Source organism: Lotus japonicus, chromosome 1, assembly GCF_012489685.1.
Source record: "Lotus japonicus ecotype B-129 chromosome 1, LjGifu_v1.2".
NCBI lineage: Eukaryota > Viridiplantae > Streptophyta > Magnoliopsida > Fabales > Fabaceae > Lotus > Lotus japonicus.
In genome coordinates, this window is record NC_080041.1 from 17,354,074 (window position 1) to 17,378,434 (window position 24,361).

General features: G+C 38.5%; 2 protein-coding genes across 3 annotated transcripts; both read left to right on the forward strand.

Moving 5' to 3' along the window:
- The first annotated feature begins 355 nt into the window (after positions 1-355).
- LOC130733914 (E3 ubiquitin-protein ligase listerin) lies at positions 356-24,333 on the forward strand. 2 transcript variants are annotated; one of them, XM_057586204.1, is made up of 16 exons: positions 356-574; positions 674-791; positions 1,575-1,637; positions 2,478-2,555; positions 3,498-3,589; positions 4,423-4,525; positions 4,737-4,889; positions 8,112-8,761; positions 8,906-9,380; positions 10,002-10,531; positions 11,067-11,757; positions 17,258-17,933; positions 18,210-19,243; positions 19,359-19,817; positions 23,033-23,263; positions 23,633-24,333. In XM_057586204.1, exons 1-16 carry the CDS (start codon positions 519-521, stop codon positions 23,861-23,863), a joined length of 5,640 nt encoding a protein of 1,879 aa, XP_057442187.1. In that variant the 5' UTR covers positions 356-518; the 3' UTR covers positions 23,864-24,333. The 2 variants fall into 2 exon arrangements, with proteins under 2 accessions (XP_057442187.1, XP_057442188.1); XM_057586205.1 differs by having other exon boundaries at positions 23,636-24,333.
- On the forward strand, positions 12,486-12,866 carry LOC130733916 (uncharacterized). Its single transcript, XM_057586206.1, has one exon. The coding sequence runs from the start codon at positions 12,486-12,488 to the stop codon at positions 12,864-12,866; it is 381 nt and encodes a 126-aa protein (XP_057442189.1).
- Positions 24,334-24,361: the final 28 nt, after the last annotated feature.

A 24,361-nucleotide genomic window follows, 5' to 3' on the forward strand; every position in this document is an offset into this window, starting at 1 on the left:
ATTGAAACGTTGACGTACATCATATTCTCAAAGAGAAACACAATGCTTCTGGTTCTCTGGCTCGTGAGGTTTCTCGCCTAGGTATCTCACCGTGTTTGGTCAAACCCTTTGTCGTCTATTATGATAATTCTTTGCTCCGATGTGTTAGACTAGTCTCATTTTTTTTAGTTTTTGTAACAAAGAATCAATGCTTTACATTTTCTCATTATTATTAAATCAATTATCTATTAAAAAAGTCTAAAATTAAAATTTAAAAATCATAGATTCCAAATTAATTTTTATTTTTATATCTTACGTACAAATTCAAGTACCCGAGATTTGATTTTCCTTTTACCCACAACCCACAAGTGATTCTGTGTGTTAAGTAAGATTTACAACCAAAATATATATTCGCAGCAAGAAGGAAGGCAGGTGACAAAGTCACGCGCAGACACAACACCGCCTCTGCCACCGCCTCCGCCCGAGTTTCCCGTTCCGACGCCGCATAAGAGAAAGAGGAAGAAGAAACAAACAGCGGAATGGGGAAACAGAAAGGAGAAGGTGCAAGAAGCAAGTCACGCCCTTCAAGCAGCAGGTACCTACACCACTCTTTTCTCTTCTCTTCTCACCAATCCCTAAATTCAAAACCATCAACATCATCAATCATCTCATCGTTTTTTCTTCCTTATTGCAGTCTCGCCGCGTCGCTATTGCCTTCCAGTTCCGCCGCCGCCGTCGGATTCGGTGGTTTTGTTGGTAGCTCGCGCCTCGATCCTTCTTCTCTTTCAACCGATGATTCTCTCCCTTTTGCTGTATGTATTCCCAATTTGTTGTCTTTTTTTTATTTATTTATTGTAAAATTCTACTCTTTTTGCTTAATTTGTTTACGGAATTCGTGAATTTAATTTTAATTAGGTTCGGTTTTCTGTTCATAATTAACATGCTAGAATAGTGAGCTGGAATTAACCATGTGTTCATGTGTTTCTTTCTTTCTCTGGGGTTGTATGCCAAGAAACTTTGTTTAGGGCTTTGAATTGAGTTTTTAGAGCTGACTACAATTTTAATATTACTTCAGATAAGGGTTTTCGTGCTTTGAATTGAGTTATAAGAGCTGATTTTAATGTTCATGACTTAATGTGACATTCTGATAAGTGTTTTCTTGCTTTAAATTTAGTCATTAGAGCTGGTTGGAATGTCAAGATTACTTTTTTTTAATCAGTGTTTTCAGCTTTAAATTGAGTTATTAGAGCTCAGCTGACTAAAATGTTAATATTACTTTCATATAAGTGTTTCCGTGCTTTGAATTGAGTTATAACTTATAAGAGCTGATTAGAATGTTAATATTACTTTCTGAGAAGTGTTTTCTTGCTTTAAATTGAGTTATTAGTGCTGGTTAGAATGTAAAGATTACTTTTTGATCAGTGTTTTTAGCTTTGAATTGAGTTATTAGAGCTGATGAGAATGTTAATATTACTTTCTATATAGTTTTTGAAGGGTTGAATTGATTTATTAGAGCTGAATACAAGCTTTACTTTGTGGTCAGTGTTTTCATGCTTTACTGGAACGTGTTATATTGTTTTCTATTGGGTACACAGGATGTTGATAGTGAAATTGCGGTGCACTTGAAGAGGCTAGGCAGAAAGGATCCCACTACAAAGGTAATTTTGGATTGATATTGGTCGAAGTTTGATAAGAAAGTTGGGAGAATCTAACAAGCTCTTGTGCAACTAGTTAGGGTAGTCAATGTGTATGTTACTTGATGCATCTTGTCGCTTAGTTTGCAGCATGCATGGTTATCAATTAGCCATTTGTAGAAATGTAGATGATGAATGTAGGATACAAGCATTTATCTGGATAAGGTCCCCTTTTACCCTTTTTTCTTTAGTATTTATCTGAATACATGAGGTGGATTTGATGACATTGGCTAACTGTGTTTTCGTGGTGTTTCTTTTCAATTTTTATTTTCTCTTTGGCAATGTTCTATTTCTGACCCATGTGTCGACAAAGTCTTGGAGCCAGTTATTTTTTGAGATTAATTGCTAATTGAAGTTGTTAAGCATTCATGCGATAGCTATACCAGTTAACTCAGAGGTTGATTGTATAATACTTGATGAAATGCACTTTGTTTATCACTTTATCTATATCGCTGTTCATTTAGTCAACTTAATGTTTCATCATTGTCTGTGATTGAAGAAATTTAAGTTACACAATCTGCCCCAACTAAATATACTTACATCAGGGCGAGGTGAAGCTTGTCAATCTATATTATATGATTGATTTCTTTCTCCTTATATTTTATGGTGTATAGTATGTGACTGCCATAAGTTCATGCATTTATTTTTTATAATAGTATGTTGTCATCCATATTTGATAATGATATATGTCTACTTTGGCTGTAATGAATTAATCAAGGATGACGATCATTTTGGCTGGTGGTGAATCTCTTTTCTTATATATCATAATCTCATTGGCTTTTTATTTGCCCCTTTTTATTACAGCTGAAGGCGTTGTCAGCTTTATCTACGCTGCTGCAACAAAAGTCTGCCAAAGAAATTGTTCTAATTGTTCCTCAATGGGTATGGATATCTCATATGTCTAAGTCTATCAACTCAACAACTTTCACCTAGAAGCTAGCTTTTCATCTTCCAGCTTGTTTTGCCAAACATAGCCTAAGTCTCTTTGGTTATAGAGGAATGATATTTTTAATAAGTATTGTTATCACTTTTTTTGTGCGAATAGAGAAAGGCTTGATTAAACAAGGATAAATCTTTACTTCCACCCGCCACTTCATGACAAAATTTATGTTCTTGATTTCTTAATTACTTCTGAAGGGTTCATTGTTGAATATGTAGTTAGAATTTACTAGCTTGTTTCCTTTATACTCAGTCATTTTACTGTTCTAATACCCAGCATAAGAGTTTCAGTTTGGTTTATTTCATTTTCTGTTTTCACTTTCTATTTTCAGATTTTAATTGCAAAACTGCCACATTATTTTTAGTTTTTTTCTTGTTTTTTTTTTTGAACAACATGTTTTCAAAGTTAAGGAAATGGAGAAAACAATGAAAAGTTATTTTATCCGTTTCCTATTGTGTACCGGGCTGCCTTTTATCTGTTTCTTATACAAAAATTTGATACTTGAGAGTAAGAAACAAACTGAAAGCAATGTGGCATTTTTGTAATTTAAAATTGAAACAGAAATTAAAAATAAACAAAACAAGCAATTTGTATAGTTGGTTTTCAACAATATGATTTTATGAATTTTGTATCCATAGAATAATTGATGTTTTGAGAAAAAGTAGACATTCTGATTTAGTATGTACACCATGTTGGGACACTGCAGGGGATTTTTGAATTCCATATTTCTTGTTATGATCATACCCTATACCATCCTCCGTCTTAAAAAAAAACTTCTACAGCTATACCATCCTGTGGATACGTGACATTTTTGAAATAGCTTTTGCAAATGTTCTTGCCTCAATTATTTACTGTACATGACTATGTTAATTATTCTTGTGCAGGCGTTTGAATATAAAAGGCTGTTGCTGGATTATAACAGGGAAGTTAGACGGGCTACCCATGAGACCATGACCACTCTTGTTACTAATGTTGGGTTAGAACTTAGAACTGTTCTGAGGGACATTTATTTTATTCACGCTCCTTTCTTTTCAACTGTATAATTGATATATTTGAACACTTACGAATTTGAAAATGTGTTGCTTAATTTTATGAGTTACATTTATGCATTCTTATCCACCATTAGAAGCTTCGTAGGTTCATGCCTTAACTGCTGGGGATGTGATTCTCTATCATAGCATGCTCAAATATCATACTGGGGGACATTTTAGTCTACCCAATATCCATTACAATAACAACAACCTAGCTTTTTCTCACTAATTTCAACTATATCAATTATATCACTTATACAATAAGTTCGGCATAGGGATTTATAGGAGTCTCGATAGGATTGACATTCAACAGCCCAATGTCCTCTAGAATATCCATTCGCTACTTCCTTTGAGAAATCACAATACCTTGTTTGGATTGTTCCACCTCTATTTTAAGAATAATGAAGTCTGCCAACATAATCTTTTCCTTTAAGTTTTGATGTCCTAGGCCTAGTGTTCTCAAATATCGGCCATGGCGGTTTCTTGGCTCTCCTCCATTGCCGATATCTCGCCATATTCCGCCATTTTTTGTCATGTACAGTGGGATTTTGGCCCTCCGCAATTAACAACACTGCCTAGGCCTGTGTAGTATAGTTACCCCATCAAACTTCTTCGTGCCGAGATCCCTTGTTTCATTGATTATGGTGATTGGAAATAATAATTAACATATAATTTCCTATTTACATTATTTCTAACAACTGCCGGGACATCTAGGGAGTGAGCTTCATTCACATAATTAGAAATTTAAAACTGACTTCAATTTCCACAATCTTTTCAGGAGAGATTTAGCTCCACATCTCAAGACTTTGATGGGACCGTGGTGGTTTGCACAATTTGATCCAGTTTCTGAAGTTTCTCAGGCAGCAAAAAGGTCTTTGCAGGTTTGCTACGTTGTTTTTATCTTACAATTGTATTTTAATTTATTTCTTCTTATTATTGAAAATGAAAAAGTTAGCTTTAACTTAGTTGCTCTGTTTACACCTATGTATGTGCTCTGACAACAGCTTTTATTCTTGTACTTGTGTAACTTTATTACCAAAATTTGTGCTATATGTTATTCATGTATTAATCCCCTGTTCAATTGTGTGACAGGCCGCCTTTCCAGCTCAGGAAAAGAGACTTGATGCTTTGATCTTATGCACAACAGAGATATTTATGTATTTAGAAGAAAACCTAAAGCTCACACCTCAAAATTTGTCTGACAAAGCTACAGCTTTGGATGAACTAGAAGAGATGTACCAGCAGGTATGTAGTGAGAATCACTTCAATATACTTAATACTTGTTAATCAAAATGTTGTCGTTTGCCCCCTACTTCTTCTTATCACTGTCAAGGCAGAACCAACCTTATACCGGTCAGTCAAGTCCGTTTCCCGCCAGAAAATGGCACAGAACTTCTCATACTCCTTTTATGAGCGTGAATTATATCTTTCATACCGGAATGCATCCTCTTCCTCTGGAGCCTGTCCTTGGTTAGCCACTTAGATCGAACTAGGAATTCCCTATCGGAATGAACTACTGGGAACACACTCACGCTCGTTTCAGGTCTTTCACTGCGTACCTTCCCATCCAACCCCTTCTTTTTTAAAATATAATAATAATGAAAGAGGGAGCTTAGCCGGTTGCCGACCCGTTGGTTTGATCTTTTCAAGGCCAACAACTATTCGACAGACGTTCCTTGTCAGTATAAGTTTTTGTCTGCATCAGGGCTTGGATTCGTTTTGTATTTAACGGATAGGGTACGCCCGATGACCAGGCAGGGCGGCCCCCGTCGGTTGGTTTTTGGGGTTCTGCTACTGACTTTCCTAGCTCTTTCTGTGCTTCGGTTCCCTACTGTCTAATATCCTATCAGCTGACGTCCGAAGAATCGATGGTTCGGCCAAATACAATATACAAGTGGGACCTGCACTATGAGCAAGCTGTGCGAAAAACCGCTTCTTTTTTCCGGTTTCGCAACAACTTGGGCGAAATGGGGTTCTACCGGGAAACCATTGATTTTAGAGTTTTCGCCATTGGTTACTGGTCGAGCCACTGGAATGGAATGAGATAAGAATCTCTGGAGATCTTTCCTCTCCACTTACTCGTAACAGGCTTTCCCTCTTTAGAAGACTTCTGCCGAATGGCATAATTGTCCGAAACTCCGTTCTTCCCTTCAAATGACAACTCCCTCTTCCTGCTGCGAAGGCCTTGCACGAAACCCCCCACCCCCGATCCAGTACCAGTTGTTTCGCTGGTAGGCCCACTTAGGTTAGGGGGGCTTTGTCCCTCAGTTCTTACCAACCTCCGGTGTGTAATCGACATGTTGCTAAAACTCGGTTGAATAAGAATCATTGATTCCCTTTGCTGTCCATTTCTTATTCATTCAGGGCGCTCGGCCGGTGCTCCTTTTTTAAACCAGAACAACTCTGAACGTTAGAGAAGATAAGGGAAGACCACCTGAGCGAACCGACCGAGGGGACTTGACTTATTCGAACCGAACGATAGCGGCTTAAAGCTAAGCCTATCACGCACGAGCAGCGTCGCTGCTTGATCGGCGGGGAGAAGCATCTCAAAGTATGGGGCAAAGGATCAAGCGCTTTGACTTTGTCTCTCGGGATTCACCACAGGTTGGGTTTGAGAGCCGTGTGATGGGTGACTATCCAGCACGGTTTGGAGAGCACTTTTAGTCTGCGTTGGTGAATGGAAGCCCCTCTATGATTGAGACGGGCAGTCACTTTTCATACCGAAAACAGCGTATCCTATAAGTTGAAGGAAGGGAGCAAAGGAAGTTATCTTTGCCCTTAGTCTTGGGTTCAGTGAATAGGGAAATTAGGTTAGTCTTATTCCCTAGCTGAGTACATCTTACCCAAAAGGTTCCACAGCATGTCTTTCGAGCGTATTGAGGCTGTCACCGCTATAAGTGTACTAAAAAGGCAGGCATCTCGGTCATTCCGTCGGTTTGGTGAATGACTATCGGCGGTTCATCAAGGGATTTTCTGGATTCCACTCTAAGGGAAGTGAGCCGAGGAAAGGCAGTGAAGGTTCCACTCCGGGTGAAAGCCCAAAAAGAGGTCAAATCCCCTAAGTCACTCGCCAAGCTCTAAGATTAGCAGTTGATTCCATAAGCATAAGAGCCTATTTGGCATAAGAAAAAGAATAAGACATGGGATTGGGAGTCTGTAACTATGTAATCGAGGGGCGGAGCGAATCCCTTTCTTGGCTCTGCTCAATACCTGTAAAGTAAAGGCCCTTCGAGGCCTGCCCCCTACCCCTTTCCCTTTAAAGGCATCCGGGGAGGACGTCAACCGGCTAGTGCAAGAATTCAGGCTCGACTGAGTTGTTTCGCCCAGAACTCCATCCTGGAATTTATTGATTTTCCACGGTTCTCCTATTTAGTTGACGAAAGAAAATGTTTTGAATTATAAATCTTAATGGGCAGATGTAGAGACCTTGCTTCAGGTTTGAATTGCTATGTTGCTTCATGGTAATGAATGGGTAAATAATTTGAAACAGATTTTGTGCAGATAGCTATTTTGAAGTTTTTTATATTTTTTTTGTCAAATGTGTCAAATTATCCTGCTGCCATAGAATGAGAAAGATTTACGAGTGAACAAAAATAAATTACTTGACTGCACTTTCATTCAACACCCATAACGTGAACTTCTGAAATTATTACAGGTTTATTAAGTGTTTCTTTGTACTTCCCAAATGATGTTGTGTAAGTGAGATTTATGTATAACCTGCTTTAATTAGAAGCTTTTGTCCTTTCTTGGACTATTATGACTGGCTTCTAGTCTGTTCGGCTGCTCATTGTCCTGGCTAAATATTACTTTCTCTGACCAATGCATATAAAGTTTTTGTCTTCTTTTATGTAATACTTTTTTATCTCATCCTTTTTGTCTTCCCAAATGGTGGGACCCCTTCCCGGACCCTGCGTATTTGGGAGCTTTGTGCACTGGGCTGCTGATGGACTCACAGAAATGCTACTGGTTTATTGAAGAAAACAGAGACTCAATCCTCAAGAACTGAGGTTGAATTCTCAGGAATTACACAGAAGAATCAAGAACACTAACAAGAACCCTAACCACTGGAATTCGAGATCCAGAATCTCCCAAACAACTTCCCAGTCAATAACTGCCCTAACAGAATGAGCAGTTCCCTATTTATACAAATCATAGAACTAACTATAACAGAATAACATGACATCAGCAATTACAACTGTCAACAGCTTGTATTTAGAAGTGACTAACATAGTTCATTTCTCTTATTCTATTTATGACTTAGAAATAGCCTTCTAAGTCTTACTCTTCTTATTCCTCCTAACATAGAACTTAGTAACCAAGGGCTTCTTATGCTGTGAACCTTCATCAGCTGCACTTTAGGTCTTTACAGTTTAAAGATTCAGAATTTTGACTTATTTGAAGTGTTAACTTTCCTTTTGAACCTTTATATTTTTACTTCAATTTTTTTTCTCCATTTTGGTCTTTCAGGTGATATCATCAACATTGTTAGCATTGGCCACACTTCTTGATGTTTTAATTTGCCACCAACAAGAACGACCTGGTTTTGATAGCATAACTGAACCTAAACATGCTTCAAAGGCCAGGGTGGCTGCTGCTTCTTATGCTGAAAAGCTGTTGACAGATCATAAATACTTTCTAGATTTCTTGAAGTCCCAAAGACCTACTATCCGATCTGCTACCTATACTGTGCTGAAGAGCTTAATAAAAAATATCCCGCAGGCTATTAATGAAGGAAATCTGAAAACTTTTGCTGTTGCAATTCTTGGTGCTTTCAACGAGAAGGATCCAACATGCCACCCCTCAATGTGGGATGTAATGTTACTTTTCTCTAGAAGATTTCCAGGTGGTTGGACTTCCTTAAATGTTCAGAAAAGCATACTGAATCCGTTTTGGAATTTTCTAAGGAGTGGGTGCTTCGGTTCCCAGCAGGTCTCATATCCAGCTTTGATACTATTCTTAGACAGTGTGCCTCCTAAAGCTGTAGCAGGGGCTAAGTTTTTTCTTGAATTTTTCAAGAACTTGTGGGCGGGAAGGAGAACTTCTCTATCTGCAGATAGACTAGCATTTTTCCAGGCATTCAAAGAATGTCTTCTTTGGTCATTGAAAAATGCTTCTAGGTACAAATTCTTCCTTTTAATTGTGGTTGTCCTGTCTGTATTTGGGTCCATTTACTCTATGTTTGTGTGTGCCCTTACCCTTCAAAAGAAAATATTATGCATTCCTCTTCTTTCTGTAACCAATTTTTCTTCTGTTTGTATCAGATATAATGATGATAGTGACTCGGTCAGTCATTTCCATGTCACTCTTGTCGATAATGTCCTAGTAAAACTTTTATGGAAGGATTTCCTTACAACTGGAAGCTCCAAAGGTTCTGAAATAATCAACTCAGGAAAAGAAGCAGATTCATCTGAGGAAAATGCTTCTCACAGCAAGAAAGTCGATATGCTTAGTACAAAGTCTCCAAAGCCCCATATGCAAGAGTTGGGGAAATGCTTTGTCGAAATCCTTATAGGCATATTTGGGTTAGATAGCAATCTTTTATCTGTTTTCATTGTGGAACTTGAGGATAATTGCATGGCCATTCTTCAGCAAGCAGGTAATGTGGAGTCTGTTGAACGGATCATTTTGTTCATGTTATTGCTGGAGCAACATGCTGTGGTGAAAGGTGCAACTTGGCCCTTGGTCTATATTGTTGGACCGATGTTGGGGAAATCTTTCTCGATCATTAGATCTTCTGTAAGTTAATATTTCTACAACTTTGTCCGCCTCTTTTAGTCTTATCTACTTGTCTAATTTAATTTATCTGCATTATTTTAGCTATTAGGTTTGATCATGAAAAGTTTTGTATCGGCATATCTTTATTATGGAATTTGTCTCCAATAAATTATTGTCAAAATAATCTTTCTATTCCTACTCACTCAGACAGTAGTCTTCTTGTGTACTCATTTATATTTTAATTATGCATAGAATCATTCTCTTTTTTCAATTATAGAAACTAGAAAGTATCTTGGTTTAATGGACTCTTTTGTTGCACACTAGAATATTTTTTTGGTCTTTTTGAATAAGTAGTAATTCATAACGCATTGACACAGGTGGTGTGTAAAAGAGAAATCTGCGTTTTAGGTCTTTAAATAGAGACTTATTTTGTGCATAATTAGAATTATAAATAAGTAAATGAGCACTTTGCGGAAACCAGTTATGATGTCTCCACTGTTGTTGATTTAGCCTGTTAAAAAAAGGAGTTAAAGTTGTGGAGGCCTAGTATTATTAAGTTTAGTTGATTTCAACAATCACTTAAGAAATAAATGAATGTTTTATGCTAAGTTTCTCCATATGACATTGTTTTTCAATTATCAGGATTCACCAGATACTGTGAGACTTTTGACAGTTGCTGTTTCAATATATGGACCACAGAAGATGGTCCAAGAAGTTTTTAATCAAAACAGAGGGAACTACTCTAGTCAGCTTTCATATGATGGGGATAAAGTATTGGAAGTTCAAGACTTTATGCAAATCTTCAAGAACATTTTTGTTCCTTGGTGTCTGCAAGTGAATAGTTGCTCAGCCAAAGCTCGATTTGACTTGTTGTTGGCATTGCTGGATGATGAGTATTTCTCAGAACAATGGTCTTTCATTGTCAACTATGTGATTAGAGAAAGTCATTCTGGATGCCCGCCAGGTTTGCTACATTCTGACCATGCAGCAATGTTGGCATTACTCCTTGAAAAAGCAAGGGATGAGAGTATGAAGAGGAAGGTGGGAGATGAATCCAGCTATAGACCAGGCACTAATTCTGAAGATTGGCATCATGAATGTCTGGAATCGTCTGCTATTGCTGTTTCCCGATCCCTGCCTCCTTTTAGCACTTCTCATGTGCACTTCATGTGGTATGTCATTTCAATTTTTTCGTAGGCAGATGCAGAAGTTTCTTGCAAAAATCATGTTAAAACTAAATGCGTCGAAAATGTAATTGTTATTTATTTAGTTTTTATATCTAAAATTTAGGTGTCTTCATATTTGAATTACCCTTTGCATGACAATCTATACTTTCCAATCCTACATATATGGCAGGATTGGGTATTTTTATAAAAAAAGGGAGAATTATAAATGTTTACATTCTTTATCTGAATGTGTACTGAAGAGCAAAATGCTAGTTCGGACAGTCCCTAAAACAATGTCACCACTATGGGCCTGCTACAAGATATAGAAAGTGGATATTATCTGGAATTTGTGTTGCTTGAAACATCTCAGGCTGCTATTGCATTTTTTTTTTTTAAGTCATCTATAGCTGTTAAGAAAGAGTACCATGAGAAGTTGTATCTGTCATGACTCATGAACATAATTTAGTATTGAACCTTTCCCAGAAAAATCTTAGATTGATGGTTTGAGTCTTCACTCTGATCTTAAAGTTATTATGTGCAGCTCTCTCCTTGGTGGTTCAACAGAAGGAAGATCAATGTCTTTTCTGTCCAGAAATACACTGATCCTCGTCTATGAAGAGATTTTCAGGAAGTTAGTCAGTTTTATTCAGCCTTCATCTTTCATTTGGGTACAGAATGCCGCTTCAATGTTAAGCAATGATGCAAAGATCTGTTTAGAATTTGATAGTTCTCTCGACATTGTTGAGATGGCTCAGTTTTCGCTTAAGATACTTGATGGAAGTTTCTTTTGTCTAAATACAATTGATGTGGAAAGTGGACTTGTATCAGGGATTTTATCTGCAATTTTTGTCATTGAATGGGAGTGTGATTTATGGAAAGGTTTGGTTAAGTCACTTCAGGACAATTCAATGACCGAAACCAAAGCCAGATTAACAATTGGGGAATATGCGCGTGCTTTACGTAAAAAGATTAATGTTCAATTCTTGAAAAGCCTATGCTTAGATAGCCGCAAAAGATTGTTGAATATTTTAATTCAGTCAGTGAAGTCTGCCATATTTGTTGAAGACAGACTTGTTGATGATGGAATTGCATCATTAGGCTGTACATGGGTGCTCGAAGTTCTTGAATGCATTTGTGTAGATGAAAGTGATAAACTAAACCTGCTACATCAGCTTCTGAGCAAAGATGAAATGTGGCCTGTGTTTGTTGTGCCAAATTTCAGCTTAGTGAAGGTATTTGCACATTTTGTTATTTGTCCGTGTTAGTATTCACGAGATTATTTTTATTTTTTACTATGCCTTCTTAATAACTGTTAGCATTAAGGATTATGTTAAGAGTTAGGGTTAGATGTAGAGTCTATGGGCCAGGCCCATATGTACTTTGTACTACATGTTGTACTACTCTTAACCTAGTATTATATATATGAGGGAGGCTGCACCTTGCAGTGTATCCCATTACAATATCTCTTTCTCTCTCTCTTAGTCTTTTCTCTTTACATGGTATCAAGAGCCTAGGTTCTCAACCTTCCTAGGTCAGCCGTCACCGCCGTCAACCTGAAAAAAAAAAAAAAAATCCGAAAAAAAAAAAATCCCCCCCCCCTTCCAGCCACTTCAGAAAGGGCCGACCAAGGTTGCTGGGGGTAGGAAAATTTTTTTGGCGGCCGGATCTTGAAGAAATCGGCAAAATGCCGAAATCGCGGTTTATGTGAGTAATCGCGCAGGTGCTGTTTCGGAGCCAGATAGCGTACGTTTCAGGTACAGAGCAGGGCGTCTTTGCTGTCTGAGGAACGCCCAGTGATTTTCACAACCGTCGGTGGTGATTTGGTGACGTTTCGACGTGTGACGGTGTGTTTCGGTGTGCTCTACAGGTGGAAACGTGCGTTTTCTGTTAGTAACCAGCGTTCATATTGTTCGCTGAGTATTGAGTTTCTTTTATTTCTTTAGTGATTCCTCTCTGAGATATGGCTGAAGACAACTCTAAGACAAATGGTGAAGGGAAGACCCCAGTCACCGAGTTCATGACTACTTCGTCCAAACTCACCGACATCAAGCTTGATGGGGATGGTGAGAACTATGTGGAGTGGAAGTATTTGGTGGCGGTCAGCCTTGGAGGAATGGGAAAAGATGAGCATTTGACGGGGTCTTGTCCTACAAACGCAACGGCAGCGGCGAAATGGAAGATGGATGATAAACGCATTCTGGCGTTATTGGTGAATTCTGTTGATAAGCGGACACAATCTGTGATTACTCATTGTCAAACAGTGAAGGAGTTATGGGAGTTTCTCCAATTTATTTTTGGGAAAGCTGATAATTTGAATCGCATCTATGCTCTGTTGCAGTAGATATTTCGTCCGAAACAGGACAAGCGTAAGTTGATGGATTATTTTCTGGAATTCAAGAAATATGCTGAGGAACTGACTTCTCTCCTATCTTGCAAGACAAAAGAGGATATGCTAGCCCAACAGAAGAAATTGATAGCATTGAGTTGGTTATCTGGCCTTGATCAGGAGTTTGAGGTGGTCCGGTCTCAGATTTTGTCGAGCAAGCAGGTGGATACTCTCACTGATGTCTTCTCTCGAGTCATGCAGTCCTCTTTTGAGAAGCCCAAACCTGCTCCAGATGTTGATACTTCAGATCGCTCTGCTTTAGCGGCCCATTCAGGCTTTCGTGGCGGACGTGGTGGTGGCCGAGGAGGTCGTGGTGGTGCTAGAGGTCGTGGTGGACGTTTCGGACAGATCCAATGTTATAGTTGTGGAGAACTGGGTCATTACAAGAATTAATGTCCCAATTCTCAACAGCACCAACAACATTTTCAACAGTCAGCTCCTAATCGCTTTGCCAACAACGTTTCCCAGTCAGATGTTATCCAAACACAACCAGAAAAGCGTACAGTGGTTATGAGTGATGATGAGTTTGCCAGATATACACAGTTTCAGATCTCACAGCAGTCAGCCTCACCTTCCTCCTCCACAGCTACCTTTGTCCAAACAGGTAATCCTACTGTGTGTCTATCCTCTACCTCACGGCGTTGGATCATTGATTCCGGCGCTACTAATCATATGACAGGGGATTCAGGTATTTTTTCGTCATTTAGTTCCTCTAGTATTCATTCGTCTGTAACCCTTGCTGATGGGTCCATTGTTCGTGTTAAGGGGAGTGGGTGTACCACCCCAGTTTCTACCTTACCTATGTCCTCTGTGCTATATTTACCTCAGTTTCCTTGTAATCTTCTCTCAATTAGCAAAATAACCCGTTCATTAAAGTGTTCAGTAACCTTCTTTCCGGATTCTTGTGTGTTTCAGGATCTATCGACACAGAGGATTATTGGTAGAGGAAGAGAATCTGATGGACTGTATCTACTAGACGAAGGAGTCTCGAAGGCATCCACAGCTTATCGTACTAGTAGCGTGTCTCCTTTTCAGCTTCATTGTCGTCTCGGTCATCCATCTCTAGGAGTTCTTAGGAAGTTGTGTCCTCAATTGGAGTCCTTATCAAATTTTTCTTGTGAGTCTTGTCAGTTTGCTAAACATCATCGTAGTGTTTATTTACCTCGTTTGAATAAAAGAGCTATGTCTTTATTTCATATTGTCCACTCTGATGTATGGGGGCCATGCCCTGTAACTTCTAAATTAGGTTACAAGTATTTTGTCACATTTGTGGATGATTATTCTCGTGCAACATGGTTATATTTAATGAAATCCAGATCTGAGTTATTCACTATATTTTGCAACTTTTGTGCTGAAATTCGTACTCAATTTAACTGTCCAATACATATTCTTCGTAGTGATAATGCCAAAGAGTACTTCTCTGCACCATTCCGTACTTTTATGGATAAACATGGCATGATTCATCAGTCTTCTTGCATTGTTACACCACAACAAAATGGGGTGGCTGAGCGTAAAAACCGGCATCTTATGGAAGTTGCTCAGGCTTTGATGTTTCAGATGAAAGTTCCGAAATGTTTTTGGGCTGATGCAGTTCTTACTGCTGCATATTTAATTAATCGCATGCCATCCACTGTGTTAAATGGTGTTATTCCTTATTCTGTCTTGTTTCCGTCATGTTCTTTGTTTCCTTTGCCTCCAAAAGTATTTGGTTGCACCTGTTTTGTTCTTGATGTCAGGCCTCAAGTGACTAAGTTGGATCCGAAGTCATTAAAGTGTGTGTTCCTGGGTTACTCTCGTACCCAGAAAGGGTACCGGTGTTTCTCTCCAGCTCTTGGTCGCTACCTTGTCTCTGCTGATGTTACATTCTTTGAGGACTGCTCTTTCTCGGGGTGGTTGCCCTCCTCTTTCCCGGTATGTGAGTCAGAAGACACCTTCTTAACTTATATCACTACTTCCCCTGCTCCACAGACTACTACTGGTACAGGTTTCCAATTTTATGAGAAGACATATAGTCGCAGGCCGAAGAGTAGTGCTCCTCCACCGGATACTCAATCTCTACCTTCAATTCCTCTGGTGTCTTCAGACCCTCATGATAATTTGGACCTCCCTATAGCTTTACGTAAAGGTAAACGTACTTGCTCTTACCCCATCTCTTCTTATGTCACTTCCAATAAATTGTCACCTGCCTCTAAGTCTTTTGTTGCTGCCTTAGATTCTGTGTCTGTGCCTAAGTCTCTTTCAGATGCCTTATCACATGCTGGTTGGAGGCAGGCTATGGAGGAGGAAATGCTGGCCCTTGAGCATAATGCGACTTGGGATTTGGTCCCTTTACCCGTAGGGAAACAAGCTGTTGGGTGTAAGTGGGTTTACACTACTAAAGTAAACCCTGATGGTTCTTTGGCTCGCCTGAAAGCTCGGTTGGTTGCTAAGGGATATGCTCAAACATATGGGGTCGACTACACTGATACTTTTTCCCCTGTTGCTAAATTGTCCTCTGTTCGCATTCTCATCTCTCTTGCTGCTACTAATCATTGGCCTTTGTTCCAGTTAGATGTGAAGAATGCATTTTTACATGGTGATTTACAGGATGAGGTATACATGGAGCAACCACCCGGGTTTGTTGCTCAGGGGGAGTGTGGGAAAGTGTGTCGACTCAAGAAATCATTGTATGGCCTAAAACAATCACCTAGGTCCTGGTTTGGACGATTCAGTGATGTTGTTATGGAGTTTGGTTTACGAAGAAGCGAGAGTGACCACACTGTGTTTTTTAAGCAAACTAATAAAGGCTGCATTTTATTGGTTGTTTATGTTGATGATATTGTGATTACAGGTAGTGATAGTGAAGGAATTGGCAACTTGAAGACTTTCCTTCAGATGAAGTTTCAGACCAAAGATCTTGGAATTCTGAAATACTTTTTGGGCATTGAAGTTGTGTACTCGAAGAATGGGATTATGATATCTCAGAGGAAGTATGTTTTGGATTTGCTAGCTGAGACTGGTCTTATGGGATCTAAACCATGTGAGACCCCTATGGAACCAGGAATGAAACTTACAGCAGAAGGAGTTCCTTTCTCTGACCCACAGCAATATAGAAGATTGGTGGGTAAGTTGAATTACTTGACAGTTACCAGACCAGATATTGCCTTCCCAGTGAGCGTTGTAAGTCAGTTTATGTCCTCCCCGACAGACGCACATTGGGAAGCATTGATTCGCATTGTCAAGTATCTGAAGAAAGCTCCAGGAAGAGGTATCGTGTACAGGGATCATGGACATATGCGAGTGGAGGCATTTTCAGATGCTGACTGGGCAGGATCTCCTATGGATAGAAAATCCACCACTGGCTATTGTGTATTTTTGGGAGGTAATTTAATTTCTTGGAAAAGCAAGAAGCAAAATGTGGTGGCACGATCTAGTGCAGAAGCTGAATATCGTGCTATGGCTCAAACTACTTGTGAACTTATGTGGGTAGGACAAATCTTGAGTGAGATGGGAATTGAGAGGATATCTCCAATGAAACTATGGTGTGATAATCAGGCTGCCCTACATATCTCATCAAATCCAGTTTTTCATGAAAGAACTAAACATATTGAGGTGGATTGCCATTTTATTCGTGAGAAACTTCAACAGAACCTTATATCTACTTCTTATGTTAGAACAGGCGATCAACTTGCAGATGTGTTTACAAAGGCTTTGAATGGGGTGCGTAATGATTTTATTTGTAACAAGCTGGGCATGATTAATATCTATGCTCCAGCTTGAGGGGGAGTGTTAGCATTAAGTATTATGTTAAGAGTTAGGGTTAGATGTAGAGTCTATGGGCCAGGCCCATATGTACTTTGTACTACATGTTGTACTACTCTTAACCTAGTATTATATATATGAGGGAGGCTGCACCTTGCAGTGTATCCCATTACAATATCTCTTTCTCTCTCTCTTAGTCTTTTCTCTTTACAATAACATTAGTAGAGTGGAAGGGTATGTTTTGTTGGTCTATGACTCTATATTGCTAAATATATTGGGACATCAATGTGGATATAATGAGCGAGCTATATCAGGGCTACTAGTCTTCACCAGTGAGACAAGTGAAGTCAGTATGTTTTGTTGGATAAGACTAGTGTTTATTGAACTCTTCAAGAATGTAGTCAGTATGCTAGTTTTTTTTCTTTCTTAATTTCAAAGTTTGTCTGCAAATTATTAAACAAACCTTCATATTACTAATGATGTTAGTTATAGCTTGCTTATAGGAAATATATAATCCTGACATGTAACATGCAGCCAAAGCTCCAGCTTAATATATAAAGACGATGAAATAACTATTTTAACCACCAAATTTATACCAAATGCAGGCTTCAGGACACCAGAAGTTTGTAGCTTTAATAGACAAGTTAATCCTGAAAATTGGTATTGATAGAGTTATTGCTGGGTGTGCAATGTCTGATCCATCTATGCTTGAAAGTCAAGAGGTTGCATCTTCTGCTTGGCTAGCTGCTGAAATCCTGTGCACATGGAGATGGCCAGGAAACAATGCTGTCTCTTCTTTCTTACCTTCACTGAGTGCATATGCGAAGCGATGTAATTCTCACCAGGAAAGCCTGTTAGATGACATAGTGAGCATCTTGGTTGATGGTTCTCTTGGTTTTGGAGGTGATAGCACAACTAGTTCTGTGAGTATGTGGCCAGTTAGAGCTGATGAAGTGGAAGGAATTGAAGAACCATTTTTAAAAGCACTTGTTTCCTTTCTATCCACTTTGTTCAAAGAGAATATTTGGGGGACAGAGAAGGCGTCAAATCTGATTAAGCTTCTTGTGAATAAACTCTTTCTTGGTGAAACAGTAAATACAAATTGTCTTAAGATTCTTCCTTTGCTTATAAGTGTACTTCTAGAGCCATTGTATGGATGTGTGGAGCCTGAAAGTGTTCCACCTTGTTCTTTGGAAGAAAGCTTCGTGCAAAATACTATGATAGACTGGCTTGAGAGGGCTCTACAGCTCCCACCTTTGGTCACATGGAAAACAGGACAAGGTAAATTCTTCTTCTTCATGTCAAAACACTAAATGCTAAATCAGCATATAGTCCTGACTCCTGAATAGATAATTTAATTGGAAGGGAGTCCTCAGCTAAAATGCTGTATTTTGTTTGTGTGATTTCCATGGATGGTTTGTGCTTATTTATAATAGTGCTAATAATTCATTTAATACTAATGTAACTTTTAACATGAATAACTTTTATCCCAAAAAAAATCTTTACCTTGAATAATGGATGGTATTAATGAATTGAAAATGCCCATTATTCTTGTAGACATGGAAGTTTGGCTCCAGTTAGTTCTTGGCTGCTATCCTTTCTGCGCAATAGGTGGTCTACAAGCATTGAAGCCGGCTAGAATTGTCAACCTTGATGAGAGGAAACTTTTATATAAATTATTCCAGAAGCAGAGGTGCGTTACTGGTGGATCGGCAATGATTAACCAGCTTCCAGTAGTGCAGATGCTGCTGTCAAAACTTATGGTTGTTTCAGTAGGTTATTGCTGGGATGAATTTAGTGAAGAAGATTGGGACTTTCTGTTGTCTAACCTAAGGTGCTGGATTCAGTCAGCAGCTGTTATAATGGAGGATGTAGCTGAAAATGTAAATGGTCTAGTAGATATTTCATCTGATAATTTAGATTTGATGTGTAAGAAAATTGAGAAAATTGTTTTGATTTCAGATCCTTTTCCCATAAAGATTTCTGAAAATGCCCTTTTGTCCTTTTCACTTTTTCTTAAGCATTGTAAACTTCAAAAAAGTGAAGAAAGCGATAATTTAAATACATTGAAAACAGAAAAGTTGGATTCTATTAAAGATCGGATTGTAGAGGGGATCCTTCGTTTACTATTTTGTACTGGCATTTCTGAGGCTATTGCAAATGCATTCTGCAAAGAAGCTGCATCAGTTATTGCATTGTCACGGGTTGAGTATACATATTTTTGGGAATTGGTAGCTTCTGGTGTTGTTGATTCCTCGTCACAGGCTAGAGATAGAGCAGTGAAATCAGTTGAATTCTGGGGACTAAGCAAAGGATCTATTAGCTCATTGTATGCTATACTTTTTACTTCCAAGCCAATTCCTTTGTTGCAGTTTGCTGCATATTTTGTTCTTTCAAGTGAGCCTGTTTTGAGTATGGCTGTTATTGAAGATAATGCTTGCAACTCAGACATCAATGCTGCTAGTGACCAGGATCTCAGCCGTTTTGACATGTCTATAGAAGATAAAGTCCATTTGAGAGAGGAAATATCTTGCATTGTTGAAAGGGCACCTTATGAGGTTCTTGAACTGGACTTACTTGCACATCAACGAGTAAGGATTCTTTATATGGGAGCAAAGTTGAATTATCTTTATATATCAAGCGTTTTTTATGTTTATTTACTTTGTCTCTATTTTGGGGTTTTAAGGTCTAAAAAAAATATTGCAGGTAAATCTCTTCCTTGCCTGGTCTCTGTTGATATCACATTTATGGTCATTACCTTCATCATCATCTCTGAGGGAGAGACTGATCCAGTACTTACAAGATTCTGCTACTCCAATTATTTTAGATTGCCTTTTTCAGCATATTCCTGTAGAGATTTCCATGATTCAGAGTCTGAAGAAGAAAGATGCAGAACTTCCTGGCGGCTTATCAGAAGCTGCAAGTGCTGCTACCCGTGCCACCACTTCTGGTTCACTCTTGTTTTCTGTGGAATCTCTTTGGCCTCTTGAATTGGAGAAAATGTCATCATTTGCTGGGGGAATATATGGCCTGATGCTTCATGTTCTTCCAGCTTATGTTCGTGGCTGGTTCAGTGACTTGCGTGATCGTAACGCATCAGCTGTCATTGAATCCTTTACAAAGACTTACTGCAGCCCTCCTCTCATTGCAAATGAATTATCCCAGGTATTGTTAGGATTAATTATATTAGGATTTAATTTATGTTAATTTAGGAATCTATCTTTATAGTATCTTTTATATTAGGATGTTATCTCTTATTCTAGTAGTATATCTTCTGTATTTTTTAGGGATTAAGTTATTGATATTAGGATTAGTTATTATAAATAAGAGTGCCCTCCTTAGGTTTGAGTTATGGATTAAATTATTGAGTTGTAAAGGGAACCAGCCTCTTGGTTCTGAAGAGGACCCAGCCTCTTAGTTCCTGTTTATCCTTTTTATTTTAATATCAGTCTTATATTCAGAAAAATACCAAAAATATTCCCTTTTGTCCTATTTCATCTATCGTTTCTCCACGTTAGGATTTTCGGATCCTAACAATTGGTCCGATCTGCCGGATCGAAATTCCGCCAGCCACCATTACCCTTCCTCTTGCCTTTACCACACCCGCCGCTGAAAACCCAAACAAACAAAAAAAACCCTTGTTATCCGTGGCACTGTTCATTCCGCGAGTATTGTTCATCGCGCACTGTTCACATCTGCATACTTTTCGCTGTTCTGGCCGTTTCTTGCTGTTTTTTTTCCATCATGGAGGAATGGCAGTCTATTGTGCAAAAGTTTCCAAAGTTTGACGGGGTGGATCCACTATCTTGGATTGCTCGGGCCGAGAAAATCTGAGGTTCACAATTTGCAAGAGCAAGCCAAGGTGCAATTGGCTTTCCTTAGCATGGACGGGGAGAAGGCCACTAATTGGTTTTATTGTTGCTGTTATCAAGATCTCGGTCTCACTTGGAATCGCTTCATCTCCCTCTTGCTTCAACGTTTTGGTTACGGGTATCGTGTTAACGTTTACAAGAGGCTGAACACTCTCCGACAAAGCAGTAATGTTGACGCTTATGTGCGGGAATTTGAAGCTGTGGTGGCCCATGTTCCTTATCTTTCTGAAGAGCGGTTGTTGGAGTGTTTTCGGTGGGGCCTCAAACTGATGGTTCGTCATAGGTTGCGTTCTTTCCGTCCTACAACTTTGTTGCGTGCCATGGAGATTGGTCAGGAAATTGATGCAGAATTTTGCCTGCTAAAGAACAACCACCGGCTGATGCAGTTTCTTTTCCTCCTCCTTCTCACATCGAAGGGGAAACCGTTGCTAGTATTTCGGTGGAAGCAGAAAACGAACTCAAGGACTCAAGCTAAGATGTACTCAAGGAGGAATCAAGCAATCAACATGTTGCGCTTACTTCTGAAATTTATAATGAGTCCAAGCAAGACACTGCTTTGCCAATGGAAGGTCTCACAGTCGATGCTGCCGTTATTCCCCACATCTCTAGTATTAAGTCTTTTGGAAGCACAATCTCTATAGAAGATGCTCCGATGTCAATGAATGTGGACGCGCTTCAGAATGAAAAGTTTTTCAAAGTAGGGGCTTCCAACCAATTCAGTACACAATTAATAATGGGCTTTGTGGATGAAGATGGTGACTCGATGCGGAGGGATGAGACCTCAATGCAAATGCAACCATGGGTCCTCAATGTGTTGTCCAAGCGACCTCCTCCAATGCCGCCAGATATGGACACTTGGACACTTGCTATTTTGGCGCTTCACTCGGTTTGCCGCCGACAATGGGACCCGAGGGGGGAAGATTGGATCTACTATGCTTCTTCCAACCTTGAGGACAAGGTTGATTTTTGGAGGGGAGTATTGTTAGGATTAATTATATTAGGATTTAATTTAGGATTCTATCTTTTGTCTTAGGAACTAATATTGTATTTTAGGATGTTATCGTTAGGATATCTTCTTTATTTCTTAGAGGTTAAGTTATCTTATTAGGATTAGGTTATTATAAACAGGAGTACCCTCCTTAGGTTAGAATCATGGATTAAATTATTCAGTTGTAATGGGAACCAGCCCTATTGAAAAGGAACCAGCCTCTTGGTTCTGAAGAGGAACCAGCCTCTCAGTTCCTGTTTTATCCTTTTTATTTTAATATCAGTCTTATATTCAGAAAAAATACCAAAAATATTCCCTTTTTCTCTATTTTCTCTATCGTTTCCACGTTAGGATTTTCGGGTTATAACAGTTGGAGCGTCCGGCAGGTCGGACCAATTGTTAGGATCCGAAAATCCTAACGTGGAGAAACGATAGAGGAAATAGGACAAAAGGGAATATTTTTGGTATTTTTCTGAATATAAGACTGATATTAAAATAAAAAGGATAAACAGGAACTGAGAGGCTGGGTCCTCTTCAGAACCAAGAGGCTGGTTCCTCTAATAGGGTTGGTTCCCTTTACAACTTAATAATTTAATCCATAACTCTAACCTAAGGAGGGCACTCCTATTTATAATAACTAATCCTAATATCAATAACTTAATCCCTAAGAAATACAGAAGATATACTACTAGAATAAGAGATAACATCGTAAAATAAAAGATACTATAAAGATAGATTCCTAATATAATAAATCCTAACAGGTATGGTCTAGTTTCTTGCCTGCATAAAAGTAGTTTGTTGTATTTTTTTTTGTTAGAATCTGATAACTGAGTGAGACCTTTTTAACCTTGAGTTGCATCCTTAAATCAAAACATTATTTGTTTAATGGAATAGGGAAAGGAGTGAAAAAGCAGAAATTAATTGAACGCTTTAGTGCAGTAGTCAGGTTACCTCTGCCATGTCAGTTCATATTGATAAATACAAATCTATGCATATTCTAAACATGAATAACACATGATTACACGTAGTAGCTACTAGCTCCCTTATGCTACTCTCATACTGATTCTCATTTTGATTTATTACTGAATCCTTTCTTTCCGTGCTCATCTCAAATCTTGTGACTATATTGCCTCGTTTTCATCAAGGATGGCATTAGCAAGGACTGTAAATAAGGTTAATTATTTGAAGATTCAGTACTTCAGTGCTTGGATATCTGAAATTTGTATATATTCAGCGTTTCACTAAAGTACAACTGTCAACTTGATTTTTGCATGTAACTGTGATAATCAATGTCATAGCTACAGAGGATCTGTTTTTATTTGGATCAGCATCCAGTTAACGTAAAGGACTTAGATCTAAGAGGTCTCTTTGAAGACTTGTTTTTGCTGTAAAACATTCGACATCATTTAATTCATATAGCTAACCTTATCCAATGAAAAAATGCTTCGGTTGTTTTGAATCATGCTACTAATGAGTTGATAGTCTAATACTGATATTGATATATATCATCTCCAATGCAGATTAAGAAATCCAACTTTCATGATGAGAATTTCTCAGTTAGTGTCAGCAAATCAGCAAATGAAGTGGTTGCTACTTACACTAAAGATGAAACAGGAATGGATCTAGTCATTCGTCTCCCTGTGTCTTATCCACTAAGGCCTGTAGATGTTGATTGCACTAGGAGCCTTGGTATTAGTGAGGTCAAGCAAAGAAAATGGTTGATGTCAATGATGTTATTTGTTCGTAATCAGGTAGTTATTTTTTTATAGTTCACTTTTACATTTTGCTTTTCGATTCTGCCTACTTTTGCACAATGCTTAGAAGTACACAGGCTTGTGTAGAGGCTAAAATTCATATATGCAAATCACGTGCATGATTAATTCACATAAAAGTCTGGAGAAAAATTATGTTTCCCGTGAACTGCTTTTTTTTTTTTTTTTTTTTTTCTGTTTTTGAATGCTATACACGGACCTTACCTCCTGAAATGCTCCCTACTAGATATATCGAAACTAGTTTTACATTACCGTACTTGTGAAATATAGTGGACAACAGATCAATGTGAAATTGGTGATTATTAGAGCAGGTTCGCACTAAAATTAACAATTTCGTTTCTGATCCAGCAGAATGGAGCTTTGGCAGAAGCTATAGGAATTTGGAAGCGCAATTTTGATAAAGAATTTGAAGGTGTAGAGGAGTGCCCAATCTGTTACAGTGTCATTCACACCACAAACCACAGCCTTCCTCGTCTTGCTTGCAGGACATGCAAACACAAATTTCATTCTGCTTGCCTTTATAAATGGTTTTCAACTTCTCACAAATCATCTTGCCCTTTGTGTCAATCTCCGTTCTAAGGTTACACATTCAGTCATGATTTTGTTTACCAATTTTGCTTCCTGGTGATGCCGCCTTGCACTGACAGTAGTAGATGATGAGAATCTGTCGATGTATATGAAAATCAATACCTTGTATGAGAATCAAAGCTGATTAAGGCATTGCTGACTTACACACAACTGGCTTACGTAACTTGCATGATTTCCAGCATCTTTTCTCCATTAATCTTCATGATTCAATTATAGAGGAAGCTGGACAGTGTTTTGCGACACATGGGTATGTCATATTTTCTATAGAGGCAAGAGAAATGTATCTAATTCCTTTTTCATGTAAAATTTCTCCTTTCTCTTTATATACTAAGTGGTAGTATTACGTTGTTTTAATTCTGTTTAGAAGAGGTGAGTTCTGATCATAGGAGGCTGTCTGCACAAGAACAATTTTGTACATCTACATTACTTATATTAACCATTGAATCACTTAAGAGTAAGAATTGCCTGAATAATAGTAGTAGTTGCACA

Excerpts from the sequence above, each read along its gene's own strand:
- LOC130733914 (XM_057586204.1), top strand. The coding sequence starts at position 519 with ATGGGGAAACAGAAAGGAGAAGGTGCAAGAAGCAAGTCACGCCCTTCA. Across the intron at positions 1,638-2,477 it reads GAAAGGATCCCACTACAAAG|CTGAAGGCGTTGTCAGCTTT; the intron begins GTAATTTTGGAT and ends TTTTTATTACAG. Across the intron at positions 9,381-10,001 it reads TCTCGATCATTAGATCTTCT|GATTCACCAGATACTGTGAG; the intron begins GTAAGTTAATAT and ends TTCAATTATCAG.
- LOC130733916 (XM_057586206.1), top strand. The coding sequence starts at position 12,486 with ATGGCTGAAGACAACTCTAAGACAAATGGTGAAGGGAAGACCCCAGTC.